The following is a 25,314-nucleotide window of genomic DNA, read 5'->3' as shown; positions in this document are numbered from 1 at the left end:
GACACAACGCCACAAGGACTGCCTTATTTTCATTTTATGGTCAACGCTTGCTCCAATCTTAGATTTAGGTTTAGATTAGGCGTTTTTCCACCCTGCATAAAGTTTAATAAACACCCTTGAACTGTGATCACTTGTGTCCCTCTTTACTGTTGCCACCATGAGTTTCTCACACTATATTAGACATCGAAATATCAAATCTGACAGTTGGTAGAGGTGTTTTGTAGGTTTCCAGTAAAAACTCCATACATTGCACAAGTATTTTTGCTTCTTTACAGAGTAACAAGAAGACACTGACGCCACATGCTAAATTTACTGATAAAGTATCTTTTTTTATTTCTATTTAGGAATACTGGTTAGCATGTGAGTTGTATTTCATTCACATATGCATATCAAGGGCTACATTATGAATTGCAGTTATCCTTTTAACACTTATTTGGCACAGTTATACAATGTAAACAAGAGATCTGTATGTGCATGTCCATCAAACGTCTAACAGAGGCTATTTTCCATAAGAGGCCGCAGTATTTCCCTATCCCATGATCAGCAGATAATAAGGAAGAGAGTTCTTACAAACACTAACGTGCACGACTTTACTATATTGGTACGCAAGAAAAACTATAGCGTAAATGCTAAACTAACTAAAGGGACTTCAGTGATTTTTGAACTTTCAGCTTTACGAATTGTAAGTATTACGCATCCTTGAGTCAGACATCTCATGTTCGAAACCTCCTCCAATAGGAAACGTATTGCATGTAGATAAAAGTACCTATATATTTTTATATTAACGCTATGGGTGGAATATTTGCATAGGAACCAAGATCCTTTGTATTATACATATATTCCAATAAGTTCACAATGATATGTGACTTCAATACAGCAAATATTCAAAAGAGATGTTTTATCCCAGTAAACAGTATATGTATGTACTGGCAATGCTTGGATAGATCTGCATAGTAATTCTGGTTAAATAATCGATTTGTGAACACTAATCATATATCCAGGAATGAATTAAGAAATTTCAAGACAACTCCCAGCTACCCATTTTTTCTAGGAGACTGGTGAAACAAGGGGAAAGCTAGTCACGTGTTTGCCACTGTATATTGGTGTATTTGCTGAGGAAAGTGATACCACATTTTCATACATGGGTTTGATTGGCTCACTCAAAACCTTATATGTTCTCTGCCCCATAATCTCACAAGTATGAGTTAAACAGGTGGGCACTTCATTTATTGGGTTTCTCAAACTCTGCCATGGCAATGGCATCTATGTTGACAACCTTCACAAAAGTGACAAAAGCCGTGTGCCCGGGAAAAATGCAGAAGACTCACATTGACACAAATGCATCAGACTGAAACATGTTTAACTACACTGCTGTACCCCATTCACTGGGAAGGGCCAGCGCAAGCAGTTCTTCACCTTCTGCAGGAGGATAGAATGAGAGTTTGTCTGGGATGAGTGAACGCTTGAGAATTCTCAGATGGCTTAAACCAGAATATTCAGGCAAGAAGCAGCAAACTACACAACTAGAAGGAAGCAACGCCAAGGAGTGTCACAGGCGTAATGAGGCAATGCAATTACTTAGTGGGTGCTCACTTCCAGAAAGTCTGTCTAATAACTTTTTCAGAGAAGCAAAGGACAGTGAGACAAAAATGAAGTGTCATAGAAATGTAAACCTGCAGTATTCGACACTTACAAATGTGTTCATAGCTCTTTCTAATAGTTCAGTGTTTGTAATAGACTCATGTCACTTTCTGGTTCATTCATCATTAAAAAAAGAAATCCAGTTTAGTGGTACTCATTACTTTCTTCTAAAAAGAAACTTTCAAGACACCTTGGCTCTACTTAACCTTCTTTTGCTTTCATCCTCCACATTCCCTGTAAAACAGTGTGATAGTCTTTTAAAAGTGTGTGTCTTGTGACTACTCGAGAACTGCGTTCCTACAGTGGTTAAATGTCTTCTCCTCTGAAGTTCTTCATCAATGTTCTTATGATCGCCACCTTGAAATCGACGACTCCAGAGCAAACTCCACCACGGAACATAGCCTAGTGTCGTGCCCATTTAGAATGGCAGGGTATGATGGGGTAAGTCGTTTATAGAAATGGTAGGATCCTATTGGTGTCTTCATCAGTGGAGATATGTTCGAATTTCAGAGACTAACCCTTCTTTGCAGGAGGTTTCTTCTTCTGCGCGCCTATGAGCAACATGAACCAAAGCAAAACAGAAACCATGCTCGCCGTCTAGAAATGGTGTGCCACAGGGTAGGAAGCTTTTAATCTTCATGAGTCGACTATGCATTAGAAGAGGTAGAAATTCCTCGCTTCTACTTTACCGTAATTTAAAAGCCATAGAAACACATTCACTGGTACTTTTTTTTTTTTTTTAACTCACTTCAGTGCCACCATTAGAGAGTCGACTCCGCTTTCTTTAAAATGTAAAGGTAATTACAGGATCACTTCAATATTGTTTGATTTGGTCGATTTAAAATCTCGGAGGTGGAAGCTTCAAGTTAACTTCAGTGCTCACTGAAGTAGGTACCTTCCAAAATATCCATGCATGTTTCTACCATGCTACCCACAACCCTCTTCTGGACACAGACTGGGGAAATAAAAGAAAGCTACCATACGCGTCTATGAAAATATATAATATATATATATTAGTGCTATGATTAAAATAAATCAAATGATTCAAGGTAGTTTACTCTGGCAGACAGCCAAACCTTTCAGTCAACAAATTCGTAATGTGTGTAAAAAAGGAATTATGGGTTGATAAATGCTTTTCAGCATCTCCTCAGAGATCACAACTTTTTCATTTGAAGTCCGCCAGGACGCCATCGAAAATATTCAAGAAGAGGTGGGCGTGATGCTCCCTGAAGACCAGCGTTGGGCGGAAGCGGACAGACTTCTCACCAGAGCCTCCGAGAACAACACCTGCAATGGAAAAATAGGTGTTAATACATCACTACGGATCCAAAGGGCGCAAGCTCGAAAGACCCCACAAAGTCCATCCAAAACGAGGCTCACTCGTTACTAGCCGAAGAGTCTTGGACTCAAGTCTCGCTCAAGAAAAAGTGGGTGTCCTTGTTAAAATTGCATCTTTATTAGTGGAAATGTTCTACAGCAGTAAGGCCCTATTCGTGTCGAAGCACTGAGAAAATAGCAGCAGGACAGGCAGCTCTAAGCATTTGTTTTGGTGGTTTGGCAGGATAAACAAAGGAATCAAACAAGCTTCACCCTGGACATTAAACAAGCAAATGCAATCCTAAATCCAAAGGACACCAAGGCCAATAAAGTGTGTCTGCCCCCACTCCACCAAGAGCGCCGAGAATGGTCTTGCCCAGGTGTGCCTGGGGCATCGCAGAATATCTCCTGGACAATTGGAATTGTCGCACATTTGCACATTTTGAAAACATACTCCCACTTCAGCCCTCTAAACAAATATGACTATTGCACATTTTGAAATCTTTTATCAGGTGTTCTGCAGTAGTGCCATCATAATACAACAGAGCAAACACTGTGCACTGGACTCCAGTGGGGGCATTTGAGCAGCTGACATCTCTGTTGGCATCAAAGGTAGTTCTACAGAGTTAGATAGAAGTGGTTAACCACACCTTTATTACACGTTACTCAACATAGTCAATCTGGTGACCCTAGGCCACCTTTCCTCCAGACAAATATGGCATTTGCAACGCAGGTAGGGTGGCCGGCTTTTTATGCACAGCACAAGACAAACCCAGTCACAAGAACACTATTCCATGGCCCTGCCTCCTATGCATCCACCAGCTTCTCATTCCTCAATTCTTTTCTCTGCCTATACCATAGAAATACAGAGAACACTAGAAATGGTGGATGGGCAACCTGCTGGAAAAAAAGGGGTGCAATGGGCATGCATTAAGAGAAACATATACTATTGCCAGTCCCCCCCTTTCTCCAAACTCACATTAAGATTAAACCAGTACAGAACCTTCCAGAAATGTAGTGTGATGAAGTACTGATTCACTGGATTTCTAGTGTAGTAATCAGGATGGGAACCTCACTGAGCTAGGGAAACGATGGCCCTGGACACGAAATGAGAAGAATCCCCATGTCACCCGGATGTAGCCCCGTACCACTTGGCAGGGAACAGTCATCTGCCACATAAGGGCCTGGTCAGATGACTGGCGGTGTCTCCCAGAACAATGTAGCCCCCAACACAGATTCAATGAGATGCAGGCCCAAACCTCATCAAAAGCTATCATATAAAGCAGCTCATGCTGCAGGCATGGATGTGCTACAGCCCATAGGGGCCCACATGCATGGGCCAACCAGCACAGACCGAAAATCCAATATAGCAGACGACTTCTTAAAGCTGCGGTCCCTCCACTGTTGGATCCCAAGACAAACATGCACTACAGCTGAGCAGTGACAGCAATTACAGATTAATCAATCACCCGGCTGCAATACAAAGAATACATCAGTTCAGGCCCCAAAACCTAAACCCGCCCCATAGGCGATTCCATTTACATATAAAAAGCTATATCCAGGGGGCAGTAGACATTTGGAGAAGGTTTTGGCAAAAGTTTGGAGCAGGTTGGAGATTCGAGAAAGAGGCTGTGAAAGGAGTGGAGGTGGCCGAAGACAAGATGGGTAGAAGATAGAGTAGGTATCAGGAAGAAAACATCAAACTGTGGTAGGAGGGAGACCATGGGAGAGGTGGCAGGAGAAAGGCAACAGGAAGTGGCCAGAGTAAAACATCAGAAGGTGGTTGGAGAGAGACATTGGGTGGTACCTGGAAGAAGATATGAAGAGGTGGTTGGAGAGAGATAGCTAGAGGTGGTTGGGGGAAGTCCTCTAGAGCGGTCAGGAAAGAGGCATCAAGGGCTGATGAGAATAACAAATTAGGAGAAGGTTGGGAGCCAGGGGAGAAGCAGACAGGCTACCTAGAAAGTAGCTAGCAAGATTAGGAAAGCTCAAGAGGGCATTACAGCCCAAGGCAGGGGTTAATGTGAGACCTGTGGCATGGGATTGCTGGGGGCAGGACCTGAACAGGAATATAGAGGTGCCACAGAAGGTGGTAATCGGGTCCCTAGGCAAGGGAAGCAATAAAGGCCCTCCCAAACGCCTCTGTGGAGACTCGGGCTCACAAACCCAATTGGCTCTGCCAGGCAGTGGAACAGAAACTCCAGCTGTACCTGTTGCTTGTGGCGGAAACTCAGCGGAAAGATTGGAGTTGTTTATATCCCACCAGTAAGTGATTATTAACCGCAGGACTGAGATGAGGAATGGAGAGGTTCCTTGAAATTTGATGAAACTTACAAAGACTTGCTTCGTCGATCAAGAACTTTGGGCACTGCCAGTGGCACACACTCCATATTTCACTTAAGGTCACAGGGCGTGCGGAAAGAGAAACTATACAAATTATTCCATACCCTTTTATCTTTCCTAAGAACTGGCAATTGTTTTTGTAAAAGCTATTTAAAAGACCTTTGAGGAGGGACTGAAGAGCTAACCTAAGATGGCCTAAGAAAAAGGGACTTAAGGTGAAGTGCTGTCCAGCATCATGGAGTTGTTCTGGTTTTACAGCACTGACAGAAAAAATAAAGAACCTTCAACAAGGCCTCATCTTTTCTGTTGATCAATGTCCATGATATGACAATAGCTGAAGATGGTTTTCAGGATTGCTTGGCTGAACAGCATCAGATGCAGGGCTGCCACTGAAATCTGAATATCTGCAAAACCCTATAGGCATCTTTTCAGATCAACTTCAGCTGGACATGGCACTGGCAGGTACAGACTGCCTTGGGTATGACTGCACTTGTGTGAATGTATGCAGAGGGATTCCATTGATAGTATTGCTCCAGCTTACAGGAAAGTATCCATTGGGGCAATGTTGTTTTTAGGAGCCTATTGGTATGGTTGGGTCCAGGATGTAAAAAACAGGCTTGCAGGAGATTGGAAGACAATTGGGGGATCCAAGCAGAATGTGTGTGTGGGGGGGTGGGCTGTTCTGTAAATTGCTATGTTGTGATGTAAAGAGTTCCCCGTGTCTCATGGAAGGATTTAGAAAAATGAATAAAGAAAAAAAAAATGGATTTATCTGAAATTTTTGTGTGACCGGTGTAAAAAACATGGCTAACTTATAAGGGCAACCTTTTCCCACTGTGATCACATTCTCACTGCTCGCTACAAGAAACATTGCACTTCACAAATTCTTATGGCTGGTGTGATCACAGCTAAAGGCATTCTATTCTATTCTAGCATATCGCCAGTGTCACGTCAATAGTGGCCATGGGTTCAAAGGTTGTATAACCAGGACTAGACAACAACACATTCAATCTTTGTAAAATTGTGATAAATTAAAAAACTAATATTTTCAAAATGAAATTTGATTTGAAAAGCAGAGGGCCGAAGTTCTTTTTTCATCTTTTCTCATTTTGCTAAACAGGGCTAGTGAAAGGTCCAAGTGAATGTTTCACGGTAGACTATTCCAAAGCACTCTCATACGGGGCCAGGAGCACTGATTGACAGCACTGACGTTTTGGGACGGTGAAATGGTGTTCTACTTTAGGTGCATTGACTATCATAAATCTTCTGTTTATGCCAACTCAGAGAGGGTACCAGGCCATTTCACCTTGTACACCAAACACAGGCTTTAAAAGTAATATTTAATTCAGTAGTGTTTTGCTAACATGGGAGAAGCACCTAAATTCCAATAGGGTTATGAGTGCAGCAGAGCATTGAGGGTTTGGCCATATCTACGAAAGGACAACCTGAAGGGCCTGGGGCAGTGCAAAAAAGACAACCACAGAGTGAAAAAGCAATCACTGGACGAATAGTATTCTTGAGAAAAATACAACTCAATAACAGTAATTTGCATCCTATTGGAGACGGGGGAAATTAAAGCTAGGTGAGCAAAGCCATTTAAAGGCCATCCTGGAGTGGCATCAACAGGCAGAGAAGATCAGTAAGATGGGAAACATGACAAATGAGCATCCTGGTAGGTGACCACAACAGTGTAAAAGTACCTGCAAAACTACAAACCCAACCAAAAACGGAATGGAAGATTAAACATAATCCAAATAGCATTTGAGAAGTTAACCATTTGTCCACAAGACCCAATGGCAGACCCCAAAGCATATGCTCCAATACCAGGATCCAAATTAAATCCCAGATATCAGAACTAAAAATCAGAAAATGAGGGCAAGGGGAGATCCTGACATCTCTCACTGGGAAAGGCTACAATCCAAGGGTAGAGAATCATGCAAGAGTTTCTTCGACAGGTGATGTGGATCTGAGACTGAAAAAAGATTGGTGCAGAGAGGGGTGCCCCTAGTGTCATCCTACAACCTTGGCTCCTTCTCAATTTGTGAATGATTTTTAGAATCTGTGGAAAAAGAGGAATGGGTATGCAGAAAACCTGACCCATAAATGAGCAAACTAATTGGCTCCGGCTGTGAAGAGGTCTAAGAGAGGACTCCACCAGCTGCTACAACCTCTCCATGGAGCTCCCAATAGTGCCAATGAGATTTGTAACTGTATTTGATATCCGATGGTGCATGTCCCCTGGCTTCAGGGTGCTTGAGAGAACTTGATATTGTAAGGGTGCAGAAGGAGGAGACTGACACACAGGTGGCATAGCAATTGCTATAGACTTATTCAATATAAACAAAGAGAACACCTATCTTTCCCTATATCTGAGGGGATTTTTCTGTCTCAACTAAAGTGTTAATGGGTCTTACAGGATGTTCTCGTAACTTAAAACGTCAACCGTTCTGTGTCATAACGTCACTATCTTTGTCCCTTACACTTCTAACTAAACTAAAGGTTGCACCAATGTTCTTGGCCTAGGAGAATGACTCCATCCTCCTGGACTGAATGGCACAGTTCTAGTTGCAAGTTCCTCACCAGGGGCAATCACTCTCTTGAATATTTTACAAACAACAAATAGTTGATCTAACACTTAATCACTATTTGTTCACCCCAGGGGGAATGACTCCCTTCCCCTGGATCACCAGTTTAATCCATCTTGCAAGCTCAACTACCAGGAGAATCACTACCTTCTCCTGATGACTGGTTCTCACTATTTTTCCACAAAGACAGTGGGACCTACTCCCTAACCCCTGGCCTTTCTTGGCTTATTTCACAGTTCACAACACCAGGGGGAATGTCTCCCTTCACCCTGACCTTTCTCAATATGTTCGGTTTGGCAAACCTGGTTTGCTCCCCTGCCAGGTACTGCCACAAAGAAGATGAATTGTAGGAAGCTTCGTACGTGATTGAGGGTCCCAGACATGGTTATCGCTATATGTTATATCTGGCAGACCTGGTTCACTCTCCTGCCAGGTACTGCCACACAGATATTACTTGTAGAGATCTTCTGTGCACAGGGGTCCTAGATCATTGCTTCTTCTGTTCTCGCACTCTCTCTGTATACCTTATCAGCCATCCCATCCACCCATATACCCTTCTGGTTGCTGCCGGTATTGTTCAGCTGTTCTCCGGGTCTTCCGACCTCTACTTCAGTTCTCGTTACTTTACATTTTTGGCTCCCGTGTCTGCTCCGGCAGCTCTGTGGCACTGCTTCTTCGCAGGTTGTGTGTCCTTTCTTGCCAGCATGGTCCAGGTGCTCTGCTTGCCCGAACATCAGGTGTTCCAGTTTTCCCACCGGTCCGTCCATGTTGGACCGGGTAGACATGGCAGAGCCTCCTTGCTTGCGTCCCAGTCAGCAGCATTGCTTACCCCGGATGAGCCTCTCGCTCGTGGTTCCTCATGTGAGGGTCTGATGAAAAGGTAAGTCCTTCCTTGCTCTTTATGTTGAATGAGCGATGACAGCTAGAATGCTCATTCAAGTTCTTAGGAGGACTCTTCATTGTTCCAGCCTCCTCCAAGTCGCAGTACCTGTCAAGGTCTTCTTCATAAAGTCATCCCTACTCTTCCTTGTCTAAGTACCCATCAAGGAATTCTTCATTAACTCATCTATACTCTTCCTCATCTCAGTAACTGTTTGGTATTCAGTCTCACATATATACATGTAAGTGTGTGGTATGGAAGTGGGGGATATAAAGGTGGGGCTCATGGACTGAGGGGAGGTAAAGAACGTGTGTGGAGGGTGAGCAGTGTTATATCACGTTCTCCCTAGATGGTCATCCTTGTCCCCAGAGGGGGACTGTCGGTTAGCGGCCTCACCTCTCTGGTCTCATGGGAAGGGGCTCCGCCTTGGGGAGATGTGATAGCATCTATGGATTTGTCACAATATGTATGCAATAAAGTTAGATTCTAAAAATCAATTTCCACGCAAGCCCCTGCTGTCATGTTTTGTATAACCAAACTAAGCAAGGCATGCAACGGGCCAACAGTGCCTAACACAATGCCACAATGAGCCTTGCATAGTATAGTCTCTTGCGGCTAAGTAACAATGTGTGTAACAAATAGTCTGGGAGCGTCTAATGGAAATATACCTAGACCGTGTACAAGTGTTTATTATAGGTAGAGTTGGACCAACAGCAGTAGGGTGTGGATGCATCTCAGACCTTGGCCTAGCTTCATTAGTTTTGTTATCCATACTGGTTGCAATGGACCTGGTTAACTAGGACCTTCATACCTACACCCTAGTAGCTCAATGTTGCACCTAAAGACAAGAGAAGAATTGGAGTGTGACATATAAAATGCAATGCTTCTTGAAAAGGATGGGTTTCAGTTCTATCCGGACTTTCATTAGGTAAGGCATGTCTCAAACGATTGACATTGTTTATTGTGTCTTCAGGTCTGGGATTTCCTGGGGTAGTTTCTCTATGTTGGGAAGTGCTAGAGAACCTTTGGAGCTAAGTCTGTCCATCTGGTATGGTAATTAGCTGCATCTGCCTGGTAGGCACATTTATTCTTCCAGCGCCAACATCAGAATTCCATAACTATATTAAAAAGGGGGCAAAGTGTGTATCCCGAGTCCGGCGGTAACCAAATAGCATGAATATTTAGATAGCCCGTGGAGGCTGTCCAAGCAAAGTCAGTCGAGTTAATTGTTCTGGAAACCTGTGCTTCTTCAGAAAAGAATGAAATACAGATATTTAGTTCTGCTAAACCCACAACTCCAAATCTACCTTCAGGGCTTTTAAGATTGGAAGCAACCTGAACTGGTGGTCCTTCTCCTGATTCCAGTGGCCAGGCACATTGCATGCAGCACATGGTACTACTACCTGGACACAGGCGAAGGCAATTTGAAACCACAAGGCTGATATATGGTGTCAGTTGTAGGAACTTCACTCTGTGTGGAGGGAGGCATGACTTGGACTGATGCTCAAAACCAACCACGGAAGGCTAAGCACAACAGAGGAATCGAGGAAGATGCAACTTGTTGACTGACAGTACCAGATGGAACAGAAAAGATAAATCAATGAAAGGAAGCAAAACACATTCTTGAAAACTGTGTGGAGAAGGGATTACGATGGTCACGCAAAAATACTACTAGTACAGTCATCACTTCGATAAATACCACGGAGATAGAACTTAAGCCGAAAGGGAGGCCATTATAGTGTAAGTGTACTACTCCTGCTAGAAACCACAAGAACTGTGGGGTGTGTGGATAGTAACTGTGTTAGCTGGTGCATTTAACTTTAGGTCTGTGGAGCTACATGCGCTTCAGAGATGCAGAATGGTAGCCACCATTGTGACAATGATGTAGGAGCTGCAGCCATGCTGTGGGGGTGGTGCGGAATGAATAGAGATTTGTTGGCAAGCACACTGGTGCCCATAGGGTGTCCAAGGAATAAGTAAGGCACCATCCGAGGTATAGGTACACCTATCTACATTCCCCACCTTAGAGCATAAAGGCAGGTTTGGCTGCCTGAGAGCCGAACACTAACCGCGTGAAAGCTGAATTTGCATTTGTGGTGCCATTAGGTACGATGGAAAGCTCCTGAGGAGGAGGTGGTCGACGTCACATGGATGGGCCGAGCAGTGTTTCTTTTAGCTTGGATTGTCCTATACAGCTATACACCCACAATGTAACATAACAAAGTCCATTGTAAAATGTAACAAACTAAATGTATCATACTAACTTTTCTGTATGAGGCTCATTGTGTAAAACTGCACAAAACCCTGAGGGTTCTGTGTCTGGGGCCACATATTTGGAATGAGGATACTATGCTGGTTTATCTAACAATTTCTGCACAGCTATCTGGAAATAACCCTTGTCTATACCGAAAATGGCTGTCTCCGTATTGGATTCTGCAGAATCTAGAAACAACTCTGTGAGGTCAGGAGCAAAGAATCAATTGATGTTCTGATGCATAGACAAAAAGGGTGCAGTGTCACTACTGGGAATGATTTGTTTTGGTAAATATACAGCCATATAAAGCCATGAGGTTGAGAATCCTATACAGGCCTCTATGTTTCTACTCCACTCCGAAAAACAGGACTGAAATCACCAGTCAATATCAGATGGAGACACCAATTGCATCCAACTCTAGCTGGAGTGACATGGAACCAGTACGGAGGGGTGAGGGCCGGGGGAGTGAAGGGCGGCGGGTGCAAGAAGACGTCGAAAGGATTCAGACAAAGTGACTCCTAGTCCATAGTCCACTTTCCTCCATACTTGTGGGATATTCCGTCCTTCAGGACGGGACTGGAGCAATTTTTTATAGCATCAAAAAATATTGTCCTTTTATTTTTACATGGGGCCAGCGCGTGTGGTGGGGAAGTGGACATACAGTGGTATGCATGCATCAGTCTGCTGAATTGAACAGGCAGGTTTTAATAGCTCTCTTAAAAGCCGCCAAGGATGTGGATGTCCTTATGGAGAGAGGGAGGGAATTCCACTCCTGCAGTGCATGTACGTCAAAACTGACTCTGCAAAATTTTGCCCGTTTGAAACAGGGTTGTACAACAGTGTGATTATCATTGGAGTGTAATGTACAGAAGGGTTGCTTGATAGTCAATTGATCAGTTATTGGGGAGCAACATAGTTACAGCATTTATATGTGAGAGACAATATTGTGTGTGTAATCCTCTGTTTAACGACCAGCCAGTGCAGCACCTTTATGGATGGAGTAATGTGGTCTTGTTAAGAGAGAATGGATGGCTCTAATTGCTCCGTTTTGTGCGGTCTGTAAGCAATGCAAGTTGGCTTGTGACGTGCCTATTAAAAGACAATTACAATAGTCGAGTCCGGAGCTCACCAGGGCCATGGCCAGTAGAGATCTGTTGTTGATTGACTGGTATGGCCTGATTTGGTGTAGTAGTTTATTCCGAGGAGCGTATATCCGAGACATGGTGTTTCATGGATAGTTCCGAGTACAGTAGTAAACCCAGTGTCTTGAAACATTCCGCAAGATGGATCTTGTGCCCAAGATGGTAAAGTGTTTGTACATGGGGTCAAGTTTCTTTAGACAAGGGCCGGAGGCAATGCTCGGTCTTATCGTTGTTGAGATAGGGAGTTTATAGCCATCCAAGAATGAATTGCGGAATACACCTTGTTCAAGGCCTTTGAATCTTCAGATTGAGCACCTGACAACTCCAGGAGCAGTATTATTAAAGTCTGTCTATGATCAGAAGCCAATTTATGCTTCTGTGTGATTAAGATCTGCTGTACTATATGCCTTAAAAAATGAGAAAAATGTGTCATCTATGATTTTACATAGGAAACAATTGAAGTATTATATCCTATGGTGTGCGAAACTATCCATCAACGACAAGTTATTATGAATTATAATACAACAACATAATCAAAATTGACCTACCCCGGGGTATAGAGTTTTCCACATTTACTGATTGACGTGTTTCTAATTTATTTGGCGGAAAGGTCTACTTTTTTGTAATCTTCTTTTAAACCTTTATTGAATATTTTTGGTTAAGTATTGGAAAAATGTAGCTTTTGGTCCTGATTTGATTCAAGTACTGGAATTTTGAGGCAAAATGTGTGTGTGTGTGTGTCTATAACATGCATTACTTACCGTAAAAGCATGTCTGATTATTGTATCTGCTTAGATTCACATGCTGTGCATATGGTCCGACATCCAGTGGTAACCGCGGAGTATTGCACCTGAGAATCAGACCTAGAATGAGTGTCTAGGCAATAGTGTTTTGTAAAGATGTGTACAGAACTCCAGGTTGCCGCTTTGCAAACGGACTCTAGGGGAACATTTGCAATGAATGCTATGGATGCCCCAGTGCCTCGAGTAGAATGTGCTCTAGGCTTGAAGGGCAGTTCTCTCTTTGCAAGAGTGTAACATAGTTTGATGCATTTGACAATCCACCCTGATATTGCTGATTTAGAGACAGGATCCCCTTCTCTACCAGCTGCCACTGAAACAAAGAATTGTTTAGTTTTCCTCAGTGGTTTAGTTCTATCCATGCAGAACATGACTGCCCTGCGCACATCTAGTGTGTGAAGGCTTCTTTCGGCCATGTTAGTAGGTCTCTGGAAGAACGTGGGTAGTTCGATTGACTGGTTCACATGGAACTTTGAAATAAATTTCGGCGCAAATCTGGGATGAGTGCGCAGGACTACCTTATCTTTGTGGACTGTAACAAAGGGGTCCAAAACCGAGAGAGCCTGTAATTCGCCAACTCTTCTGATAGAAGTGATAGCTACTAGAAAGGCTGTCTTGTAAGTCAGGTCTTTCAGACTAGCTTTATGCATAGGCTCAAAAGGGGGTCCCATGAGCCTAGTTAAAACCACATTTAGATCCCACCCAGAGGCTGGGTGAGTGATGGGGGGATACATTCTTTTAATCCCTTCCATAAAGGCCTTAATCACAGGTATTTTCCACCACGACACCTTCTGCTGTGACGTGGTGTAGGCTGATAACACCGCTAGGTGAACCTTTAAGGAATTGAAGACTAACCCAGAGTCCAACAGATGGGTTAGATATACCACAATGTGTGAAGGGGAGCAATCGGTGGGATTGACGCCTTTGGAACTGCACCAGATGACAAAACGTTTCCATTTGCTGGCATAGCAATAACGTGTGTTAGGCTTTCTTGCCTCCCTCAGTATGTCCATGCATCTTTGAGGGAGTTGCAGATGTCCAGACTCTATGACCTCAGGAGCCAGGCCGCTAAGTTCAGAGTTTGTGGGCATCGGTGCAGAGTCTCCCCCCCTGTCCTGAGACAACATGTTGTACGGGCAGGGCAGCTTGATTGGTGGGGAGAGGGACATTTCCATCAGGTGCGCGAACCAAGGTTGGCGGGCCCACATGGGAGCCACCAGAATCATGGTGACTGGTTCCTGGTGCATCTTGTGTACTATCTTGTTCAGAAGGGGATTCGGGGGAAAAGCTTAGACAAATTTCCCCAACCAAGTTATCCAGAGACCGTTCCGCTTGGATCGGTTCTGGGGGTACCTGGAGGCGTAATCTTGGCATTGGGCATTCTCCTGAGTAGCGAACAGGTCGATCTCTGGAAACCCCCATTCTGCGAAGACGTTGAATACAATGTCTTTGTGCAGTCGCCATTCGTACTCTTCTGGCAGAGGAAAATCTCTGCTGAGTACGTCTGCCAGAAGATTGAGTTCCCCTGGAACATGTTGGGATATCAGGAACATCTTGTGTTTGAGAGCCCATATCCAGATGTTTTGGGACAGCTTGGATAGCCCTGGAGAGTGAGTGCCCCCCCCCGTTTGTTCAGGTAATACATTGCTGTCAGTTAGGACCAGCACTGTCTTCCCCTGCAGTTGATCCTGAAAGGCTTTCAATGCTTTGAACACTGCTAGTAGCTCCAGTAGGTTTATATGGTTGGAAGCTACCTGAGGGGACCACACTCCGTGCGCTGTCTGTTGAAGCAGGTGAGCCCCCCACCCTGTGAGAGATGTGTCTGTCGTGAGAGTGGCTTCCACTGGAGGGGTGGTGAAGGTTTTCCCCTTCAAAAGGTGACAACTAACGGATCTTCCCATTGTCCGCTGGCCTGACACCACTGGCTGTTGAGCCACTCTTGCATGGGACGCATGCGCAGCCGCGCCAAGTATATGCATGACGCCATCATCCCTAGCAAACGCATAGCTTTGCTTACCGTCACCTCTCGACTGGCTACATACTGAGGAACCTGAGAGAGCATGTTCTGAACCCTCTCGCTGGAAGGGAAGACTAGACTGTCTTCCGTACGAATTAGAGCCCCCAGGAATTGTTTTACTTGGCTGGGGACTAAGCTGGATTTCTTTTTTTTGTTGATAGAAAATCCCAGGCTGAACAGTACGTCTACTGTTTTTTGGGTGTTCGAAAAACAAACGTCGAACGAGTCCCCCGTGATGAGCCAATCGTCGAGGTAAGGGTAAACTGGAACTGAAAGTCTGCGTAGGTGTGCCACTGCCAGGACCTTGGTAAACACCCTTGGCGCAGAGGCTATGCCGAAGGGGAGTAGCTTGAACTGGTAGTGTTTGTCCTGAATCACGAACCTTAGGAATTTTCTGTGCGCTGGCAGCATTGAAATATGAAAGTATGCATCTTTCATATCCAATGTTGTCATGAAGTCCTCCTGTTTTAGCAATGGGATCACCTCTTGCAGTGTTACCATGCAAAACTTCTGGGGCTTTTGAACTTGTTCGCTGGGCGCAGGTCTAGAACAGGACGCATGGTGAGATCCTTTTTGGGTACAAGGAAGTACACTGAATAGATACCCTCGTTTACCTGAAGAATCGGGACGGCTTCTATGGCGTCCTTTCCCAGCAGCGCTTCCACCTCTTGGATCAGGATCTGCAGATGTTCCGGTGAAAGGCGTTGATGTTTCGGCGGTCTGAACTGTGGAGGTCGGGCGAATTCCACGCAGTAACCGTGGGCGACCGTCTTTAAGACCCACTGGTCTGAAGTTATCCCCTCCCATGCCTTGAGGAAAGATGTTAATCGCCCCCCGACCGGGGAGACATGGGAGGGGACCTGGACTTGGTGGTCATTTCTGACCCGAAGTTGACGCTCCTCTGGAATTGGAGCCTCTGCCTCTATTCTTTCCGCGCTTCTGACCCCTCTGGGGGTAGTAAGTGGGGCTTGCAGCAGGTTGACTTGAGTTGAAGTTGCCCGTGCCGAAATTATTTTGAGCGGCGCGGGCTTGTCCTCGAAAGGACCGCCGAGAATTACTGCCCCTCTGTGAAGAGGGTTTCTGGGAAATTTGGTGCAGCGACTTAATAGTCCCGTGCTCCTTCTTGGCTGTCTCCAACGCATCAACCGCTTTCCAGAAGAGGTTGGCCTCTTCGATGGGTTTGTTGATAACGGATGCCTGGGTCTCAGGCCTGAAGCCCGACGTGCGGAGCCACGCGTGCCTCTTTAGGAGAGTACCCTGTGCGAGAGACCTGCCTGCTGTCTCTGCGGTGTCCAGGGTATTCTTTACCACATTCTGATTGGCAAGTTTGCCCTCCGAGACAATTGCGAGAAGCTTGGCTCTGGTTGGTTCCGGAACCTCTTGAAGGCCTTCCTGGAGTAGGTTCCATTGGGCGTCGACGTAGCTTGCCAGTAACGTCGTGTTATTGGCAATCCGGACGGTATAGGCCGCCGCCGACGTAACCCGTTTGCCTAAGGCATACAACCTTTTGGACTCCTTGTCCGGGGGTGACTCTCCCGTGGCAAGGGGAACCCCTGCTCTCTTGTGAGTGTTGGTCACCAGTCTGGGATTGCGTGTCCTTTGATATAAAGCGGGTTGGTGGGGGAGGGTCGGAAAAGTTTTTCGACCCTTGGGTTCACAGCCCTAGTCTGAGCGGGTGTGAATAAGGAAGGGGCCAGCCGTCTCTTTACAGAGCTCAAGAGAGGGATAGACTGGCTTGCAGCAGGCTTTTCATTAATAATGTCCTCCGCAAAATCTTGTTCGGGCAAGGCTTCAAGCGTGGCAATTTTAAAGAATTCTGCTGCTTTTTTCAACATGTTGTTGAAAGCCAATTGATCATCCACCGGGGAAGCTTGTCGAATCGGGGTGGATGGGGGAGAGCCGAGGCAGACGATATCCGAGTTGTGATCGTCCTACTGGGTGTCCTCCCAGTTGTCCGTTGCTCCTCGATCTTCCCCATAGTTGTCCAGAAAAGAAGACTCCTCTTCTTGATAGTCAACTTGGTGTTGGACATCTATGTGTTGGACATCTTGTGTTTCAGGGTTAGGGTCTACCCGAGATTTTTTCGGCGGAGGTTGATCAGAAACCCTGAAAAACTGCTCCAGCCGATCCATACACCCCTCGAATTGCTCCGTGGTCCACTTGGATGACCCAAATGGACCTAGCTGAGCAGGGACCATGTTCTCTGCCCTAGGGCGTTGAGAGGATCTCCTCCGGGTGCTTGAGAGGAGTACCTGGCTTTCTTTGTAAGAGTCTTCGGGATCGTCTTCCAAATCCGTGGAAAACTTTTCGGCGGATTGGCCCATAACTGTGGGCGGAACCGGTACTAGGCCCGGTAGCAATCCTATTGATGCTCTTACGGATGGCCACCGAATCTTCGGGAGACAACGCTTCCGATGATGTGTCGGCAGTGAAAATGGCTTCCGCGGCTCCAGAAGGGCCGGCGGATGGCTTCCCGGGTAGAGGCCTACTCGTAGTTTTCGGGCCTGTACGGGACTTGGAAACCTTGGAATCCGTCGAAGTTTCTTGTTATGAAACTTCGGCGCATGTAGTTTGAGGAGTAGCGCCCTTGTTATGTTTGTTATGCCTAGTCGTCATGCGCTGCTGCGGATGCGGGGAAGGCTTCAGATCAGACCAATCCATGGGCGCCGCCGAAGTTTCCGGCGGACCCGTTGGCGCTTTCGCCTTCTTCGGCGAAGTCGTCGAGGAGGGCGCTTGGGTTGTGTGCTTTGTGCGGTGCGATTGTACGCCCGTCACCGGGTGTGGTCCCTGTAGCAAGACCGGAGTCGAGCCTGGAAGGGTCGGGGACGGGCGTGGCGGCCCTAGAATAGTCCGCCTCAAGGTCTAAAACGTCTGCATTGGACGTTTGGTCATCCGATGTACCCCCGTCACTTTCAGCTGGTGTCGCGGCAGGGGAGGGAGGCTCCACGCGTGACATTCCGTACGTGGCCCACCGCTTCAACCGGCGCTCCTTAAGGGTTTTAGGTCTAAGGAGTTTACAGGCCGAACACTGCTTCTCGTCGTGCTCTTGGGGGAGACAAGCGTTACACGACGTGTGCTCGTCTTTCCACGATATCTGACGCTACACACAGGGCAGAATCTAAATGGAGTCCTTTCCATAGCAGAAGGGAAGGGTGACCAGACCAAAAAGGAAAGCAGTGGAAAAGAGGAAAGACATAATTTTTAACAGTATGGCAAACCCCGAGCCCACTCTCCCTACTGTGTAGGCCGGCCAGAAGGCCCGACCATGTGGAAGTCCGAATGCCGGATCTTAGGCGCCGGAACCCACAGCCATAGACTATTCCCCCGTAGTCTTCGTCGAAGATGTTCTTGATTGGCGAAGTGACTTAACGGGGATTAAACCGACAATTTGGTAAGATAAACAATGTCTCATGAAGAGCTCCGCTATAGGGCGACCAGTTATCTGGGCGGAAAAAAACAATCTGAGGGACCGCGACGCGTGAGGGATTTTGGGTACTACACACGTCACAATAGGGATAGTGTTTCAGACACGCCTATGCCGACGTCCCCTTTCGGTCCCCGAGAGACAAGATGCAATAGTCCGCGGTTACCACTGGATGTCGGACCATTTGCACAGCATGTGATTCTAAGCAGATTAACAAGCATCAGAAATATATATATATATATATATATATATATATATATATATATGTAACAAAGCTATATTTTTGGATATTTGTTGTGTCATGTCTCGTGGCCGAGATTGGTTTGTTGTCATTGAGCTGTTGGAATAAGGTTTTACATACGTTTCACCAGTCTGATGTTCAATGTGGAGAGAGGGGTAATCCGTTTCCTTGTTCTACATTGCATTCTCTAATTTTTCCCCAATCGAAAACTGATCCCCCAAAAACAAAAAAGAAGGGAAAATACCCATTTCTTGATGCTGTCATCGTCAAGAGGCCAGGCTTCTTGTGCCATTCCTGTTCCAAGGCTCTTTTAACTTTTCTGGCTTGTATAATCCTGTCGCTGAACTAGGAGCTCTTTATGTTCTCAGACTTGATTTTCTTTGTTTTTTTGGCGTTAGCACATCAATGGTGGAGGCGATGGTATAGGAGAGATGTGATACTAAGTCAGTGGCACTAAAGGATTCTAGGGAATCTAGTTTTGCAGTCAAGGATGCTGAGAACTTCGTAGCCGTGATGTTTTTAAAGTTCTACATTTTTTCACTGTTCTTGGTTGGTGATCTAGCCTAGATGGGGCGGCTGGTAATAGTATTGTTGTGTTGATCATATGGTGGTGTGACCACGGACAGGGCAATGGTAGAGATACTGTGTAAATTGGGTATCAATACCCAATCTAAGGTATGACCCTATTTGCAGGTTTGGTCTTTAACTAATTGGCTAAAGCCAATAGCACCAAGAGCCGAAAGCACTGATACGGCCTGTGTGTCTAACTTGTCTTATGTCCAGAGGTTAATGTCCCCTACCACGATCACTGGGGTTTTTGGTTTAGTAACATTATTGAGCAGGGCGAGTAGTTGCTCTTCAAACAAAGGTAGATTTTTTGGTGGTTTATAAAGAGGGAGTATGGTCAGAGATGAATTGGAATTTATTTTCATCTTGATTAACAAGCTTTCGCAACCATCGATAGTTGGGGTGTCAATGGGGTGGAAGTGCAGATGCTCTTTGGCAATAAGTGCTACCCCTCCTCTACGTTGTCCAGTACGGTCTGCTCTATATTTTATATCCGGGAGGCAGGGAATATGCAACTGCAATCTGTGCTGTTTGAAGGAGCCAGGTTTCTGTAACTGCCAGCATATCTAGTTTGGTCATGGAAAGGTGGTCAGCGACCTCACGGCCATGTTGTACCAATGAACGTGTGTTGAGTATTGAGAGACTCGGGATTGGGTCACGACTATGGTCCTTGCTGTTAATGTTGGTCTCTATTTTCAGTGGTTTCGAACTTGGGTAGTTTGGTGGATGGGTGTGCGTAGAATCGCAAATGATTGCTCTTTCCCTGGGTTGGGTATTCTGCTTGAGAATACCTACTTTATCTCTGGATTTTTCAGACAAAATGTTAAAACTATATTGTGGAAGAGACTTATGAATGGTTTCTGCGGGGGGTTTTGCAATCAGTGGCAAATATATTTCATCGCACATTGAGGTTTCCAGTGGCATCATAATGTTCAACTTGCGCGAGTCGAGCTCGTTAACAGTGAGAGGCCCTTTAGTATTTGCTATATTAAGTGTCTTGCTGCAATCAGAGTCATCCATAGAAGTCGTTAACAGCTGTTTTCTCTGATCCAATTTCTTGATTTGGGGGAGCAATTCAAGAGACTGGTAGCAAGCTAGTATTTGACTGTCTTGATTGATACAGCTTTGTGTTTAATAAGTCTTTGACCTTATCAACGTTAGGTTTAGATGTCAAACATATGTCAGGGTTATTAATGTGAGTATTACACGTTTCATAGATGGGTTCCTTGTTGTCCACTATGTTGATTTTGGCCAAGGATTCCGAGGACAAGTATTTTCCCAATATTTCTGATAAACGAGTTTTGTAGTGATTGGGTGCGGGCGTATTCATGTTCATGTATTTGCGTAGTTATTCCAATGGTAAAGAATAGGAGCAAGGGTGAATGGGCAAAGCCTACCTTTCCACATGAATCAGTGGTTGTGCCTGTAACCTCAGAAGGAGTGACAGCGATAAGATCCTGCACCCTTGCGTGAACCTTGCGCAAACCGGCGATAACCGGCCTCTCAAACGCGCCGGTTCTAATGCGCTGCTGACGTTCTTTTGAATCCCAGGTTCTGCTGGGTATTGTAGTTCACAAGAACTACTGCAGGGATTAGTAATGAGGGAACTTTTTAGAGGGAAAGTCAGGTGCGCGTATGGATGAAAGGGGGCTATGGGCTAGGAGTCTGTTAATCACTAGGGTGAGTAACTTTGTTTTACTACTACATGCCGTCCCTTTTTTTCCATACTTGTGGGAGATTCACAAGCACTGATGCAGAAAATGGGTGAATGGAAATCTCCCCTACTTTAAGAGATTCTTAAGACCAGCCTGACCGAACTGAGCAGCCGCTCATGAACTGAGGTTGAGGCAATAGTGTGTACAGAATGGTGAGAAAGAGGCCCAAGTGGCTGCCGCAGCGATAGTTTCCCATGGAATGTATTTTTGAAAAGATACTGCAGCATCTTTGCCCCACGCCAGGTGTGCATGGATGCCCTTGGGAGCTTCAAGTCCTTGAACTGTGTAAGCTTCTGAGATGCACGCGCCAACATGTGTTTTCTCCCTCTGTCCCCACAGGTAATCCCCATCCTCACCAGGCAACACCAACGACATTGCCCCTCCTCTAAGGCATAGACTCCGCAATGCAGCAACCTCACCCACATCAGCCTCAAGCCCATCAAGTCAGTCTCAGGAGGATAGATTAGGGGCAACGCGTGCACCTTGGAAGCAAGACAAGAAGGGCAAAACAGTTCCGGTCCGCGCTTAGAAACCTCTGGCTATTAAGTGCGTTATAAATAACCAATTATAAAAAATATAAAAATCACTGAGCTTATCACTACATAAGACCTTGACAACATCATCTTCACAGAGACCTGGCTGATGCCCACCTAAACCCATAACCTAGACGACCTCGTCGCTGACGGCTACAGCATCTGACACAGAGACCGGCCGAACAAGACAGGAGGAGGACTTGCAGTCATACACGAGACCGCATGGCCCTGCACCAGACTTGGTGTCAACAACATTGGCTCCTTCAAAGTCCTCTCCTGCCACTTCCCGCTCTCCCCGACGGACAGAGTCACCTTCCATCTCATCTACAAACCACCAAAACCCAACACTGCCTTCTTCGGAGACTCCACTGACCGGGTCACCACCATGTCCTTCACGCACACCAACAACCTCTTCCTAGGAAACTTTAACCTCCCACGCAACAAGGCCACCAAACCGATGAAGGAAGCTCTCCTGAGCCTTTGACACCCTCAACCTCACACAGCACACGAAAGACCCAACACAGGAGAAAGGTAACCTCCTTGACCTAATCATCACTGCACTGTCTTCCCTCCACTACAGCTCGCCTCTCCCGCTTGACTGGTCTGACCACCTAGACCGGCCTTTAAACATCCTGCACACCAGCCCAGTCAAGCACTCCCAGCAGACAAACCTTGAGGTCCATTAAGAACTTCCCAGTCGAAGACCTTGCCAGCCTACAACTTACATGGACCGAACACCCCCTACCTAACTGTGACTCTAATGGAAGCACTGAACACTACCCTCTCAGCCTCCATCGACCAATACGTGCCTCTGAAACAACGCACCTGCAAACCGAAACCATAAGCACCCTGGTACACGCAAGAACTCAACCTCAGCAAAAGAGTCAAAAGGAAACAAGAGAAAACCTGGCGCCACTCCAGGAAATCCAAACAACCAGCCGACAACTATTCAACACAGCCAAGTCCTCCTACTATCAGAATACCATAGCAGAAGCCGGCGACAAAAGCAAAGCGCTCTTCAAAGCTGTCAAGCAGTGTGTCAACCTACTACCCAATCCTGCTATCCCACACTTCATCGAAAAATCCCCCACAATAACACCTTTGACAAAATCATCAAGATTTGCCAGCACATAGACGCCAGCTCTGCACCCAAAGACCCACCTGACATCCCTCCTTGCAATATCTTCACACCCTGGACAACATTCATGGTACTCTCAACAGAGGACCTGGTAGAAACTCTGGTCCCCCTCAAAGCCACATTGTATACAGAGGACATCCTCCCAGCATCCATCCTCAAGACCCTCCCCACAGAAGCGCTCCTTCCCTACCTGGAGATCATCAACAGCTCCCCAACTCAAGGCACCTTCCCAACGACCCTAAAAACAGGACAAATCCTGACTCTACTAAAGAAACCCACTCTGGATCCGGACAACCTAGGCAGCCATCACCCATCGTCTCTTCCTAGGTTAGATCATCAAGAAAGTGGTAGCCGCACAACTGCAGCAACACATCGACACCAACAATCTCCTCCAAACCTACCAATCCGGATTCAGACCCAGATGCAGCACAGAGACAGCAACCATACAGGTGGCCGACAATGTCCTCAACATCCTTGACAACGTCCACCCCTGCCTCCTGGTTCCACTCGACCCCTTTCGACACAGTAGACCACCAGGTGGATCGCCAATGCTACCTGCCGAGTCTCTCAGGGTTCCATTCTCTCCCCAGTGATCTTCAATATATACATGGAGCCCTCCTAGACACACACAACATCCACCAATATGCAAATGACACACTGCTAGACCTCAAAATCGACTCCATCAAGGACATCCACAGGCTCAAAACCTGCCTCTCGCTGATCCAGTCTTGGCTGTCCAGTGCATACTTCGAGCTCAAGACCTAATTGCTACTCCTCACCAACAAAACCGAACACCCAGACAATACAGAACTGGCCATCAACCATGAATTCTGAGGGCTTCCCACCTGAGCTCACCTCCTGCACCAAGTCCCACGGGTTGCACATCGACAAACCGCTCTCCTTCAAGACACACATAGCTAGGAAAACATGGTATCAGCTCTCCCTCATGCGAAAAGTCAGGCTCTTCCTCCCTCCGGACAGCTTTAGATGCACCATTCAAGCACTGGTCCTATCCCACCTGGATGGGGCAATGTACTCCTCGAAGGCCTCCCTTCATCCTCCCTTGTGCCCCTGAGACGTGTCCTATATGCAGCCTCATCAAGGGTCTACGCCGATATATCCACATCACCCCAGCCCTAATCGACCTTCAGTGGCTCCCACTGCATGCACAAATCACCTTCAAGTCTTGCTGCATCATCTAGAAGGCAATCGCCCTCCAGTCACCCAGCTACCGCGTGGAGAAACTCTGCATCTCCGGCAGACAGAGCACCACCTGAAGCCAGGCCACGTGCATACTTAAAATCTGCTGCTGCAAAAAGTCAAGGAACAGAAAACAAGGCTTCTCTGCCTACGCCGCAAGACTATGGAACCTCCTCCCTGTCAATACTCAGCCCCATGCTCCTACAATTCAGAAAACAACTCAAGAGCCGCCTCTTCAAGGAGTCTCTCCTCCTCAACACCCAGACCATCACGTTGCCCCTCATGCCACCGGAATCCGCAGACGTTGCCTGTCCCTCTACACTCCGCCACTCAGTACAGCTGTACCCCATCGCTGTCCCCCTATGTATCCTAGCCCCCGCTGTATCTGTTCTTACCACTGAAAAGCACTCTGTTATGCATCTGTAATGTTGTACACCTCTGTAAAGCGCTCAGTTGCTTCTCGAAGCTAGGTTCATGCTCAATGAATGCCATAATGATAATGCAGGAGATTATTCAGTAGGAAATAGAGGCTTTAGAGGCCGAGTTCCTTTCCGATTTCCAAATGTGACAAAAAGATGGAGGTGGTTTTGAAGTCTTTAGTTCTTTGTAGATAGACTTGAGAGCCCTTCTAACATTAAGTTGTGAAGGACCCGTTCGGCATCCGACGCATTGTCTGGAAAAAACACTGGTAAAGAAATAGACTTAATATGAAAGTCTGAAACTGTTTTTGGTAGAAAGGAAGGGTGTGTGCAGAGCACTACCTTGTACTAATGGAAAGCCAGAAAAGGTTCTTCAATAGAGAGCTTGCAGCTCTCCTATTCTAGCCAAAGTAATGGCGACCAGAAAGGCCACTTTCCAGGTGAGCAGCTTAAACTCCACCGTTGCCATGGGCTCAAAATGTTTGTGACAAAGCGTGTTGAGCGCCACATTGACGTCCCATTTAGGATGAGGGGGCTTGACATGAGAAAACAGGTGAAGACTAGCGAAATGTCGTTTTATCATTGGATTCGTGAAGTTGAACCAACATAAGCACCAATAGCGGACAGGTATTTTTGACAGGAATGTACATGAATTGCAGTAGATGCAAAGTCCAATACGAAAGAAAGGATGCAATCTATTGAGGTCTGACAAGAATCAAGCTGTTTTTCTAGGCATCAGTGACCGAAGCGGAGCCATTTGCTCTTGTACTGAGCTTGTATGGAGGGTTTGCGCGCTGCTTGGATGAGCGCATATTTTCGTCTGAAAGATTGAGCTGTGCTAGGGACCTGACCTCAGGGACCAGGCTACCAAGCCGAGGGATTTTGGGGAGGGATGCCAGACCCGTTGATCATTCTGGCGCATGAGATCGGGAATCTGCAGCAACTGGATTGGAGGATGTACTGTCACCACAGAGCTATGGAGACTAGAGTACAGTTGTGCGCTCTCCTCAGCTTCAACAATGATCAATGGATTAGTGGGAGAGGGGGAAAGGCGAAAGCTAAAATCCCATCCCACGAAATCTCCAGTACATCCCTAAG

General features: G+C 46.1%; 1 protein-coding gene across 4 annotated transcripts in view; it reads right to left on the bottom strand.

Annotated features, from left to right (window-relative positions):
* Positions 1-304: 304 nt before the first annotated feature.
* ABAT (4-aminobutyrate aminotransferase) overlaps positions 305-25,314 on the bottom strand; it is a 719,432-nt gene continuing 694,422 nt past the window's right edge. For all 4 annotated transcript variants that reach the window (XM_069647042.1, XM_069647043.1, XM_069647044.1 and 1 more), the window contains one exon: positions 305-2,928. In XM_069647042.1, the coding sequence (XP_069503143.1) occupies positions 2,807-2,928 (122 nt within the window). In that variant the 3' untranslated portion in view covers positions 305-2,806. The remainder of the gene's footprint in view (positions 2,929-25,314) is intronic.

This window comes from Ambystoma mexicanum, chromosome 2q (genome assembly GCF_040938575.1).
Source record: "Ambystoma mexicanum isolate Mex_15411 chromosome 2q, UKY_AmexF1_1, whole genome shotgun sequence".
NCBI lineage: Eukaryota > Metazoa > Chordata > Amphibia > Caudata > Ambystomatidae > Ambystoma > Ambystoma mexicanum.
The sequence above is the reverse complement of the archived record's forward strand: the minus strand, read 5'-3'. Positions and strand labels throughout refer to the sequence as shown.